Source organism: Alternaria postmessia, assembly GCF_024291825.1.
Source record: "Alternaria postmessia strain BMP 2775 chromosome Unknown scaffold_212, whole genome shotgun sequence".
NCBI classification, from domain to species: Eukaryota; Fungi; Ascomycota; class Dothideomycetes; order Pleosporales; family Pleosporaceae; genus Alternaria; species Alternaria postmessia.
The window spans coordinates 7,381-21,542 of record NW_026260285.1 but is presented as its reverse complement, the minus strand read 5'-3'; the positions used below and the strand labels follow the sequence as shown (position 1 = coordinate 21,542).

General features: G+C 45.9%; 1 protein-coding gene across 1 annotated transcript; it reads left to right on the top strand.

Annotated features, from left to right (window-relative positions):
• Positions 1–11,428: 11,428 nt before the first annotated feature.
• Positions 11,429–13,114, top strand: J4E82_011490 (uncharacterized protein; the record flags this gene model as incomplete). Its single annotated transcript, XM_051737694.1, has 1 exon — positions 11,429–13,114. One exon carries the CDS (start codon positions 11,429–11,431, stop codon positions 13,112–13,114), a length of 1,686 nt encoding a protein of 561 aa, XP_051582548.1.
• Between the last annotated feature and the right edge of the window lie 1,048 nt (positions 13,115–14,162).

Here is a 14,162-nt window from a genome sequence, read left to right as displayed (position 1 = left end):
AAGTTTACCAACCAAGTTGTGCTAATACCGCTTCCAAGTCAAGCAAGTTTCGTTACTATCGCAAAATCGTCCCAAGCAAGTCAAGTTGAGCCTCAAAACTTGCTTAACTTGCTTGTTGCGAACTCTGCCAATTAGGTGTTAGCCGCCAGGCTTTAGCGCGCTGTAGGAGGTGTAGAGAGACTGCCCATAATTCGCGTACATGTAAGAAAGATACTCTAGATACTACTTAATTTACTCTGTTGATATCTTTACATAATAGTATTGCGTTATTAGGATATATGTCTATAGAGGCGGGCAAAGTTGGCAGGGCGCGCCGCTCGCTTGTACGCGCCGCTCGCTTGTAAAATACGTTAGAGTAAATCCGGATCATGAAGATGAGCTAGAAAGTCTATAAAAACGCTGTTGACTATGCAAGACTGCCCAATCCTGTATCTTTGCAAGGTTTTTGCATCTATGAACCTTCTCGGAGTCCGGCTGGGATCTCTTGTTTTCATCATCCCAGTGTACTGTATTCGGCGCCAAGTCACTTTAACACATGATGCTTTCTCGAAAGTGGTCTGGAATTTACGTTTAGCGTAGAGGGTTGTTGGCGAGATTGTGGGTATACTAACTTAGGCAATTATCTAGATGTATTCCTTCCACAAATCTTGCGACCAATCTTGGTCCGTGTAACAGGCTTTGTCGATATGTCTGTGAGCTTCATTCTTGGTCATAGTCAGCTAGGTTTGCGGTGTGATAGATATAACATTGAGTAGGATATAAGGTGTAAGACTCACCAAGCAATCTCGGTTGATGCATGACGTCAAGAGTGATAGAGTACAGCTTCTTGCCATCTAGGGTTGTCGTAAGCGCTATGTACTCAAAACCAGCGGCTTCAGATTCATTCAGCCATACACATTCTTCTGCATATCAGTCGACAACCACGAGCACATCCTCGAAGCACTGTGTTCTTGTCCCACCTGCTAAGAAATCACTCCAAGTGTCGTCCAGTGCCAAAGTAACGTTTCGACCCAGATGTAAAGTGCAATGTAGTCGCTCCTGGATCTGAAGCAAGAATGAATTCACTATAAAACTACACGCGTACTTGTTCGATGAGCTTGCGTGTCTCACCTGAATCGCAACAACCTCTGCCAGCCACTTGTTTCCGGAAATTTGATTAGCACATACTTAGTCCCGTCTCTTGTCCGATAGAATTCTCTTACTGATATAAAGAGGAGCCTGCAGACCAAGCTTGCTAATATTCAGATATAGATATCGCCAGAAAGCCATTCAAAGACAGTGAGGCGAAGAGTATGCAGATAAAGTAGAGGTATCTGCGTGGTCGTGGCCTTCCCGCCATTGAGGACAAGCGTTTGCAAGCATGCTCATTCTCCACCATCATCAGAGGCTGTCTGTAGGACCACTCCTTCGATAGTCACTAATATCTGGTCTGTTTCGATCCTTGTACAGCTACCTGAGGCTTGCAATCGGGTACTACAAATTCTTTGACAGCCTTTACTTGCTGGGGTACGAGCCCCACGCAAAGATAAAACAGGGTGGCATGAACAGCGTGGCATGTAGACTAATCAACTTTCTATACAAGCTGTTCGGCGCCGATAAAATTTTTGTCTATGTACAGGGCTCACAAAAGATGCCGTTCACCATAAACGTCTGTAGGAAAGCTCTAGGTCTCAAACCGGATACAATACCGCCGGTCGGACTCATAATGATCGATAGAAGTCATGTGATTGTCGTACCCATATCTCGCCGAGGAACTTCGAGCCTTTTACGTATGCCGAATGCTGGATAATTCCAAACCCCTACTAATCACAAATCACGGCTTTGTCTGGTACACCGCTCCAACTTTCTATCATTGCTACTGCAGTACTCCTTTGACCTTACCCATTTCAAATCATAACCTTGTTCGGGACTATATTCGGACCTTTCGTTAGCGTTGCTTCAATGCTTCTTAATCCCTGTCTTTCACAAACCACGGCCGTGCTCGGGACTGTGCTCGGGACTGCACTCGGACGAGACATCCTATTAGAAATATACATGCATAGGTATATATGTCTCTCTCGCTCGAGAGCATCACCAGAGTCTTTTATGCATCTTGCCTCTTCTAGTTTCCATACCGTTAAAGTCACGATGAAGTTCTTTACTACAGCTCTCGCTACTGCCATAATCGGCTACGCTGTAGCTGCACCTATGGGAGTAGTCAGCGGTATGACCATAAAGAACATACTAGATATAACGGCTAAACCTCTTGGGCGGGAGACAGCGTTGAAAAGCGCAGAACCAAAACTGCCATTGACTACACGACGTACGCTCACACTAAGGCCGATTAGATTTTGTGCCCAATGACAGCTTAGAGCACAACCTCGGAGGCCCCAAGGACAGCCTGATGTGCGTACTGGTTGCGAATTTTTAGTATCTACGTTCCAATTGTGCTTCAAGATTCGATCATGTATTGAGATTCAAGAGGAGTGTTCTGTCTAGAAAGTAAGCTGCAAAACACTTGGTTCCAGCAAGTACGTCTTCGCGGAACTAAGCTGGGTGCTCAAATGATGTGATAAAATGCTGCTGGGATCTGTCCCCAACGCAAGTGATATTGGTAGCTAACCATTCGATATGGCTCAACGTACCGTGTATGTGTGCGTGATATGTTGTTTTGAGTTGTGCACGCCCCAACAACCTCACAAGTCGAGAAAAATGAGACGTAATAGCTACCTATAAAATATACCATCACTAGAGTCCCTGCGACAATGCTGATGATCGTACTATAGTTAATTTATGCTGCTTACGCTTACTTGAAACTCGAGTTCTGCAGCCATAGCAGGTGATCCTTGCTGAAAAAGCTGGTGCGGCCCCAAATTTCTATACATTAGACGAATCAACAACGACGCATTTCTGAAGCATCTGCTTTTGAGTAGAGGCTTTTTATCAAGAAAACAGTGGCTTGACTGTCTTGATGTAATGCACATTTACCCAGTTTCACCGCTAGTCCTACGAAGAGTGACTGAAACGTCGTTAGGACTCAACGGTAAGGAAAATGGCGCATGGCGTGTAATACAAGCAGATCACCAATTTTTGGACTCTCTATTAACATTAGTTGTAATCTTACTTTTCGAAATCCTTTCACGCTGAGCAAAACGCGGCTAGATTCGATGCCTTTGTCAATTATAAATCATGGGTTGTGATAACTTCGAATGTTGACAGTCGCTCTAAAGATGCCCGATTTCGGACCGATTTCCATGGGTCGTCTTGCTTATTGTTGAGCTTTGATAGTGTCTCGGCTACTCTCCGTAAGACTGGCGGTGAACTCGGGTAAATATACGTTGCATTGAGACAACTAAGCGACAGTCCTTTTGTTGAAAACAACGAGAATAGTCATGTCGCTGCAATATGTCTGAGAAGTTCGTTTGGATGATTGTTTCATTGCAAGATCGGGGTAGAAGAAATAGGTTGCTAGTTAATCTCTTGTATGCACTTCAACACAATAAGTAGCTTAGTAGGTTAGCTTAAACGACTGTCTAGCATGCAACCAGCATATTATCCGAGAACGGACCGATGGAAGGTTGGTTCTCGAGTTCTTCTTTCAACATACGTGACTTTTGCAGAAGTTTCATGTAAACGGGCCTCAATTTTAACAGAAAACCTTTGGCCAGACCAAGCTTCCTTATGATTAATAACGACATTACATCACGACATTCAATATAGTAAGATTAGTCGGTTTTTTTTTCCCACCAGGCAATTCTAGCTAATAGGGTGTTTTGATTGATGATAAGAAAGTACAAAGTACTGTATAAGAAGCACAAATGTGCTCTGCAAAAGCCTGATTCAACACAAACGTTTTGCCCGCAACTCTCTACAGCCTCGTTGCCTACATTCTCTCCTCATATAATCAAGATGTACATCCCTCAAGTCATCTTGATAGCTATCCTTGCAGCTACCACCGCTGCCCAAACTGGCGAGATCACTTTCATCTCTTACGACGCTCTACAGAAGAACGGTATCCCCTGTTCTAGGCGGGGACCGACTATCAACAATTGCTACCGTAGCGGCACGGTTCCAGGCAATGAATACACTCGCGGGTGCTCTACTATCACCCTCTGCGCCCGAGACGCTGACTCCTAAAGTCTGTCGCTGAAGCCAGTAAGTTGGACATGAGACCCCCTAGCAAGATAGATCTTTACTCACCACTTAAGGCTCTGCCGTAGAGTTTTTGCGCTGAAGGTTAATCCCAAGAACTTTGCATATGGAGATGCTCTTCAACTTGTCGAAACCATTTTGAGGTGATTTACAAGAACGCTTCTGTCAACGTCACTGTTCTTATCCGATGTATCAAGAATCTTATAGCCTTCTATTATTTCTTGATTTTGCATCCTCGTTCAAATCCGTGCTCTCATCTAACACTGCTCGATTATATTGGCTCCATCTAAAATAGTATGCTTGCAACATTTACATCTTAAGCTAGCTTTTCGTGTGTTGTCTAGGCATCTCGCACATATCACTAGCTGAAAAGAAAACTTGTCGCAGATCAAGCGCTGTCAGGTGTAATAGCGTTGTTGTTGGTCAGGCCGCGCGATGACCCCTTATACGAGCTAACTTAGAATGCCTCAAACAATGCAGCATGCGCTCTCTTCTAATCATTCTGTCCACAGTAACCGCGCTAATGCTTGCGACGAAAGAACAAATATACATAGTCTTTTTGCACGGTTAGGTGCGGGTAGTGTGTACAGCATACTTAGAAGAGAGTGTATGTTGTGTTCTTTGCAACATCTTGGTGTAGCTTATATGAGTGCTATTCCATGGTGTTAGTAAAGAGAAGGCCCACGTTCTCAACAGCGTATGGTCTACGACAATTATACTACATCGAGCCGAACAAGAACGACGCTCTTTTCTGCTCGGCACTTGGCTATATGTGCCTAACAAACCAAAAGTGGCTTGATCCATCCCACTTAGTCGCTAAATAATCGCATGGTTCTACGCATGTGAGAGCTTACTTGTCTTATTGCGGACCAAGGCCAGCGAAGTGTTGCCGAACCCCGTGTAACAGATAGTCTTTACTTTCTGTTCTAAATATTTTTCTTATTCGCTTTTGACTCGCATGACAGCTGCTGCAAGGCTCAGATGATTAATTCGTTACAAAAAAAGAGATTACTTTGCTGCTATCCTTTACTTATCGACGTAGTAGGTCTTTGTTACCTATCGAGTTGTCAATCTTATACAGCATAGGTCTAGTACGCGCGATATTCAAAATTTCTCAAACTTCTTCTTCGATTTCCATGAGGAGCCGCGCCTAAGTACTAGAAGAGGGTACGCCTAGAAGATCTCTTACTTATCTATCTTAGTAATAGCGTATAAAGGATAAATGCTGTACACGGAGAACACTTTTTCTTATCGTTCGTCTTGTGTACATAAGGGCGAATACGTTTTCATTAGCAAGGCTTTTTCCGCCCATAACAATTTCCTACTTTTTCCTACAGTCTATACGTCGCGTTGGCGTAGCTATACTTAGTCTTTTACTCTGTAGGTAGAGGCTAGTTTTCTTTGTAAAAGGTTTTGCCTGTGTAGAAACCTTAGCTCAAAAGTTTCAGAGCGCTGCCGAAGTCGTGTAAGCTTAGTGAAAGAAACACTAGAACAAGTTTGGACTATGACAAGAGATCAGGTGGAGTTACGTGATTCTGGGACAGAGTCAGAGCTTACTCGCAAAAACTGTAACATGAAGATCTCGCTTCTGCTTATAATCTAGATAGCACTTTTTTTGTTCTAGGCATTTACAGCAAAAGTCTCTTCGATAGCCTGCAACAATGATTAGAGTAAGAGAAGACTGACATTGATGTTATATACACATCGGAGATGCCTATTGTAATGCTTTGAGGCTACTACCCTCCGTAAAAAGTATGCATAACCTATTACTATACTTGCATCACTATTTGTCTTGTGCTGAAATAATTTAGTTGCTGTCGCACTGTGACGCGCAACAAACCGCAAAACGCTGCCTTGGGTTGTCGACGCCGGTGTTGCTCCCAACGCGACACTAGATTTGTTAGCTTGATTACAAGCAGAGACAGTATAACTTACGAAAGGAGGATTTCCTGCTATAGCTCCACCGGATCTATCGCAGCAAAGTCTTGTGTCTTGGATATCGCGTACGCCCGCGGTAATACAGTAACAGTTAGCCCATGCAGAAGCACTACTTATCATTAGCTTTGAGATAGAAAGTATAAATGTAAGGTGGAAATTTACGTAAGCATGGAGAGAGCTATACCAATACTGAGGAGCTTCATAGTTATAGATGTGATTTGAAGGACTGGAGATGTAAATTGCGCGACGGGCAGTCTTATAAAGTGGCTTTATGGACAGGCAGTTTCTGCTGATCGAGCCTAATATTTATATCTCTATACCAGCCAAGCTCTCTATTGTCGGGCCTTCCCTCGTTTCTTTTTTTTTTTTTTTTTGACATGGGTTTCCCTTGGCAACCGTTCTTCTCTGCATGATGTACCGGCTATGCTATCGTCAGTAGAGAGTGTGGAAACTCCCTGCGTCCTCGGCTTTACTATGCAGGGCTGTAAGCAAGCCGGCCAAGCCTACTAGGCCTTCAATCAGCATTAAAGCAAGCGTCATCTGAGACAGACTCAGATATTCTCCGGAGAAAGAGCCAATGAGTCACTGGATCAAGTGCATGGGAATGATCTCTTGGAAGACTTTTGAGCCGCTTCAGCTTCATAGTCTCATCTTCTCTGTCATTTCTTGGCGTCCAGAGTTACTACCAAACTAGCCAGGTCATTGATCAGCGTAGAAGCAGCACATACAGAAGTCAAAATGTATCGTTGAGATAGCATGGAGCACAATACAGGACTGTACAATATTGACACAATGTGAAGGAAGAGCCAGAACATAAGATAACCTTTATGAGTGGCCATCGGCTTAGCATTCCAACATGGGAATGGTGTATAACCTATTCGGCCCTTACACCGTAGCCTATATTTGTAAGCGGACCGCCCAGTTTAGAATTCTCCGGAGATTACCATCAAGAGCGTGCTCGGTTGCTCCGATAGTGGCTCCGTTGAGGCCTCCAAAATCCAAACTGACAGCAATCGGTAGTGTGTTTAGTTTTTGCTCTTGATAGCTTATCATGTCTATGCGCGTGGCGAGCCAGTTCGCGTGACGAGCCACTTCACCAATATGGGACGATCGAGAAGATGAGGTTGTAGAGCCATCCCAAGTAGCTTTTGTCGTGAAGTTTTTTTCTTTTGCATTGTTTTATAGAGGCTGATGATTTGTTTGTACTACTTGTATCTCGTTGGCGTCTTAATTTGGCGCTCGCTTGCGCTGTTTTTGGGTGAGGGAGACGCCGCCGCCGGACTAGCGTCAACCTGACTTGATAAAGCAGCAACACGACGACGCTTTGTCCGATATTTTGCTGTTTTGTGTGAGGTTGTTCGCCTCCGCTTTTTTGATGTACCGCGAGTTTTTTGGAGTCGTAGTTGGAGGGCTTCGTCTTGTTTCGCGCTCTCACGGTGCCTGGCTTCGCGGAGCTTCTGTGGGTACTAGAATACTGCTCTGCCGTGGTACTCCTTGCGCCGTTGAGGGTCCGAAGTTTTGCTCTTCTTCTTTTACTTTGTTCTGGCGTTGAGGGACCGATCGAGGCGGTTGTTCTCGTGGTGGAGCTCGTTTTGCATCTGTAGAGAATGTAATGAAGCCTCAATTCGCCGGGCTTCAACTTTTGACTTGTCAGCGACCGCAGCGTCAGAAACCCTTCGCAGCTCACGCTAGCTATCGCCGTCGCCGTGTTGCCCAAGTTCTGGAGCCTCATCTTGTTGTTGTAGGAGGTTGTGGAAACGTTTTAGGATAACCTCGGCTTCCGTCAGTCACACGCCTGTAGCTTGAAAACTCTTCTTGATGAGATCTGACCTCATTGTAAAGCTTCATGTGGGCCAAAAGATGGAGAAGAAATTGCGCTTAGTGACCCTCGTGCGGGCTTGAGATCGTTGTAGGTGGCGATTGAGTCGAAGATCGGAAGTCACCATCAACGGCGAGCTTTGGCTTGATTGATTCGGATCAATCTGCTCATTCAATCAAGCCAATCTCAAGATTTTTGTAGATCTTTTACCTAGTTAGGCTAGCTAATTACCTATTGAGGAAGGTAGCTTCTATCAATCCTATCAATTCAATCTACTTATTTTGAAAGAGCTATCAATCCACTTCAATCTGGGGTGCTCAGATTGATTGGCTTGATTGTTGACAAGTCTGGCTATCCCGCCAAGGCAAACCATCCAAGGGATGGCAGGGCGCCTGGGGATGGCAGGAACAGATCGCGATGGGTATAAAGGATGGACAGATTTCATTATTACACTCGTTGTACTTAACTTAAATAATTTATCTCTTACACAGATTGTTAACTAGTTATTCTATTGTTTATAGAATGAGTATTGTTTACCTGTTAGTTAACATTAATAACTCTTTTCTACCTAAACCTTCTATACGATACCTTGCGGACTACCGCTTTAGTCTACCTCGCCTTAGTACGGACCGAGCCTAGAGAAGTATAGCCTAACACCGTGTAACAGATGCATGTCCTTGGTGACAAGCGAGAGAATAGCATAACGACGATCAGAGCTGGTCGTGACACGCTTACGATCACTGACATGGTAGCGTAATGTGGTCAGGTAAGCACAACGGTAACACTACTAATCGTATTTATGGGGATAAGCAATTGTTATCAAAACCACAGCTGTCGCAGCGCTGCTCGCTCTAAGTCGAATCTGCGTATCATACATCATGATATGATAAGATCCGCCTCGTTGACCCCGCAGCAAGCCGAACGGTTCGTACACTCTTAGACACTTGCAGCTCCTAGTGTTTGTAAGCGGGCAATCTTTGATCCCACGCTAAGCCCTTCTTGCTCAGTGAAGACCTTACCTAGATAGTGCTAGCGTCTGCTAGCATCACTGTGAGTCAATCTTCTGCTCTATACTCGGACTAGTGAAATTGAGACATCTACAGAGTCTGAGCCTGTTCAGATAAAGCGTATACAGGACGAGTTGATGCCCCGTGACAACAAAGACTTAGACATGTGTAAAGCGGAAGCTGCAAGTGCATGAGAATGTATTGAATAAGTGTATTGTGTGTTTTTCGTTGTCCGAAGGTCTTTACGCCCTTTTCCTTCCTTCCTGCTTTTCTCCATGTTTTCTCCGATCCGACTTCCCTTCGGTTCCTCCAGTTCCCATACTTCTCCACTACAAGATCATCTTCGGACGATCCTCAGTAAGCCCTCACCCTTACTCCGCCCCTCGCCGTTTTCCCACTTCATTCTCTTTCCGTTCCAGTCTAACAGAAGCAATCGAGGTTGCGAGGACTACGGCACTCTACACGCACAGGAAGACCTTGCGGAATGCACCTGTTCGTGCACGGTGCACGAAGAGCCGCGAGCTGAGTGTTGCATTCAGCGAGTGTAAGGCCGCAAAAGTTTGGCCCAGGTTCGCAGGAGTTGATAGGGCGCGTTTGACGCTTTCCTAAGGTGTGCGCACCATCAGGCGACGCTAGGGGTCCTGCGGCAACGAGACTGAGAAGAGCGGAGGCGATAAGAGTGAATTTCATTGTTGTAGGAAGATTGTGTTTTTTAAGGAACAGTGGTGTTGCTTGTTAAGGATTTCGAACGTTATAGATAGGAGATCAGTGAACTAATGAGTGGTTAATGCTGTGGTTACAGGACACTATTTATGATCTGTAAAATCGGAGACAGTATCTGTCCTAGGAAGCATTAGCCGCAAGCATCCGGAATATACCGGATTTCCTCTAGGGTGTACGGAGATATAAGTCTTGGGTGTGAGCATTTAGCCCGAATCACCAAGGACCTCCGCTTGAAGTATGTTTCGTGATGCAAGACTAGACGCCGAATATGCAGATCGATGTAAACTAAACCTGTTTCTGATATACATTCAAATACAAATAGCTGTGTATGTAGTAGTGTATTCGGTGTCAACGTCATTGAGTTTCTCATCCATTACGTAGTCAAAGAAATGAGGCTTACTCTACCGCCTCTTGGCATCGTATGATCTCAGGCATCGCTACATACGGACGTAAAACACGGTCCTGTATTATATGTTTGTTTCTCTATGTCATCTTTACTACCGATATCTTCGTGTAGTCACTCTTGCTGCTGAAATAGTATTGCATTGTACAATCTACCCCTATTGTATCGATGTCCTTCAAAGAAGAAGAATAACAAATTCAATGTTGCATCGCACGGGCACTTCACTCTGCTTACACCCAAGACTTTTATCTCCGTAGACCCCGGAACAGATGCAATATATTCCGGATGCTTGCGGCTTATGCTTTCCAGAACAGATGTGATAGGCTAGAGTCCAATAGGTATATCCATGATAATATCTCGGTCACGTGCGCAAGCGCACCATTTGCGTTGACTAAGCGACACTCGGACCGACCCCCTAAGCTTAGCAGCAGGCTATTCTAATCTAAGTGAAGCAATAAGGCCGCAACTTACTATGGCTGTGCGCATCTTTTCCATACCGTAGCTTGGTAAGATTCTATATATCTAACTCTATCTTAAACTAGGTCTCATAGTCGAGTTATGACGCGTTGAAGTTGAGACCATTCACAGTGCAGCGAGGTATGGGCTGCTCGTTGACTCGTTGGCTGCGCACGGATTGTTTCCCGATGGGGTAATTCACCCGAATGCTTCAGACATCAGCACTAACGGGAATTCGCGAACCGAATATCAACGGGGTTATACCGATATCTGCAGCGGTGTAGAAAACACTTTGTCAAGAGGTAATCCAAAACGGTCTGCGCTCTCAACATATGTCAACTATCTTGGCGGGGTGACTACTGCACGATGAATAGTTGACGGGCTGAGAGGCAAGATAAGTTTAACGTACAATTCAGTTTGCTTTTGAGGCGTCTGGGTAATCTCGGGATAGCAACACGTCTACGGGGTTGCGATACAAGACAGCTGCCTCAAACGCGTTAGAGGCGTAGCATGGTCGGAAAAGAAGAGTGGAGATGCTCGAGCACCACGACTCGAAGCCTGTGGGGGATCAAGCTGGAAGGGGTAGCCATTTTCTGATTAGTACTTGATGATTATATCCCTATCTCAAGACCATGCGCAGCATAACTACCCATCGCTAGGTATGTTCAGTGGTAGTCTTTGTCTTCAAGGCCCTTTCCAATTTACTCCGTCCATTTCACCTTGATATTCTAGATTTACCAGCTTCTGCACGTACACAAGAAAGAGATGTTTTCTACTACTCTCAGCTCAACTTCTTCTCCGCGAAATATCCTGTCTCCACAAGTTCAGTACACAACAGGCCCCAGACGTCCGGACAAGAATCTATACAATATGAGTCATGATCCCATATCGAATCACGCCCATGGGGTCACGGGGCGTCAATTGCTGGTACTAGGCCTTCATACTAGCACAATGTCTCTCATCATGTGGAACAGCTTTGTTATACTCGAACCGGGCGGTATCGACTCTTTTGAAGTCTTCCTCCTCATCTGCATCTTCTTCGGCTCCATCTCACTTGTCATCGATCTCTGGACTAGCACCATTGGCCTTTGTATCATTATATTCGGGAACCCGGAGAGATCCATATTCTCTTACTTCGACGCCAAAGGTCCGCTTCCAGAACTACATTCAACCACGGCACTTACCATCTACATGCGTAACGAAGACCCAGGTCCGATATTCGATCGCCTGCTCGCTATCCACGACAGCTTGTCTCAAATTGGTCGACTGGAAAGCTTCAGGTTCGTCTTGCTAAGCGATACAACCAACGTGGACGTCATACGCATGGAAGAAGAAGGATTCGAGGAGATCAAAGATAGCCTGAGCATGGGCACGTATCGAACGGCTTTTTACCGCCGCCGCAAGGAAAACATTGGCTTCAAAGCTGGCAATGCTTTTGACTATGTCGAGCAACATTCCCAGGGCGATGAATTCTTCGTTCCACTCGACTCGGACAGCACTATGAGTGGTGATCTTCTGGTACGACTAGTCGACAGCATGGAGAAGAATCCTCAAATTGGCATCATACAAACCCAATTCGGCAGCACACCGTCCATAAGTGGCTTCAACCGCATCATGAACTTCTTCACCAGGCATATCCACAACACGGGTCTGAGCTGGTGGTACCGCGATCGTGCGATTTATTGGGGTCACAACGCAACCATTCGCACTCGCGCTTTTCTGCATCACTGTAAATTGCCGTTTCTCGCGGAGAGACCGCCGCTCGGGGGATGGGTTCTGAGTCACGACGTCATAGAATCCAAGTTCATGGGCCGCGCTGGCTACGAAGTCTGGCTGCTGCCCGTCGAGACTGGTAGTTACGAAGCGAACCCGCCTACTCTGATTGACCATATTCGCCGGGATGTTCGCTGGTGCCGGGGTACTCTTCAGTACATTGCTTTGCTCAAGCAGCCTGGCCTGGATTTCTTTGACCGCGTCCAGATATGTCAGATCATATGTTCATATCTGGGCCCGGCTGTTTGGACCGTGGTCACCTCTGCTATTATTGTCAGGTCGGCAATGAACCAGTCCAGCACTGAGGATATCGATTATCTCAACGTTTACTCGCAACGGCTGATCGTCGCTTTGACCACTTTCCCCAGGGCTGCTAGCATTGCCTACATAGCAAGGAAGTGCGTCAGAAGCTTCGACGATGGCTTTCGCTGGGCCATCTCCTGTTTGTTACATTTTCTCTATATAGCGCTCGTCGCTCCCACCATTAGTATCGCGATAACTGCTCAGGTCTTCGGTTCCTTCATTGAAAGTTCATTTGGCTGGGAAGGCCAAAATCGCGAGCGTCTTGGCCTCGGCTGGCGGGACAGCTTCCGAGCGCTTTGGCTGCAAACCTCAATTGGTGTCGGTATCGCGGGCGGAATGCTTACACAGAATGGTTTTGGGGTCGTTCGGGTTTTTGTGCTTGCTTTGAGCCTGTTGTTGAGCGTACCGGCTGCAGTCTTGACCGCATCGCCTTATTTGAGCGGTATCATCCTTCGTATGCGCTTGTTCAACATTCCGGAAGAGGTTGCACTGCCACCAATACTGTCTTCGATAGTGCCGCCTGAGATTCACTCGCTTTCTCGGCAGAAGATAAAGAATTGAAAGATAGTCTACCGGCGGGTTGAGTAGATAGTTCGTAACTCAAGCGTGTCATCAACAGTTCTCATTGAGTGCTCACGACTCCCACTATAAGATATGAAGAGTGCAACATTACCGATCGATCGATCGAGTAGACCATAAGCATAAATGCAAGGACAAGAGCCCTTCGCATGACCGCAGTTTAGCCGATGGTGTGACTTAAGGGCGCTACAAGAGGCCTTGAGGGCGATACACAATCCATGGTTTGCTTTCCAAAATACCGATGTTCCTAGGAAGCGAGAATTCCGCGGTATTGTGCGCACGCGTCGAACGAGCTGTGAGTACGAAGGCAGCAAGTAGGCATATCACGGAAAAGCTGTTCGCCCTGATACTTATTCTATACAGATCGAGACCGCAAAACCAAGACAACAGTGCCATTACGCGCCGTATCTGTCTACCCCTACGTCTCATTCTTCTCCGCCGCCTTTGGTGGCATGTTTTTAATAATTAGCCTGACCTATGTATTTTACCCTGCTGTAGCAGTTAGCTCTTGAGCTGCAGCGCTGCCTCTAGCACACTCGCTGTATGGTTGCTAATAGAATAGGCGCTGTTCGAGCATACCATAGTTCTATACGGCGTAAAAGATGTTTTTGGAGGCATTGCTATCTTAGCGGCGATATAGGCTTGAAATTGAGGGAATGCTGGGATATTGCTAGTTGCGGCAGGCGCTTGTGTGGGTATGGATGAGTGGATTGTGAAAAACGAAGCAGGAGGCGAGAGATGGAGTTACTGGGGATCTGGGAGTGTGATGATGGAATTAGGCGTGGTTATAATGGGGTGCTGAGTTGAAGGAATTTATGGGACGGCAGTGGAATCCAGAGGCTTGCGGGTTGGGACGATAGATAGGAAAATTCTAACGAGTTTCTGCAAAAGTGCGCTATATAACAGCCTGCATGTTCAGATTGCTTTTTCGAACGAATGCGCAAATGGATTGTTGTAACGAAAGTGGACCGTTCGAGGGCGCGTTATGGCAGCCGCGTTGCGTCCCGCATTATAAATAAGAACCACATGT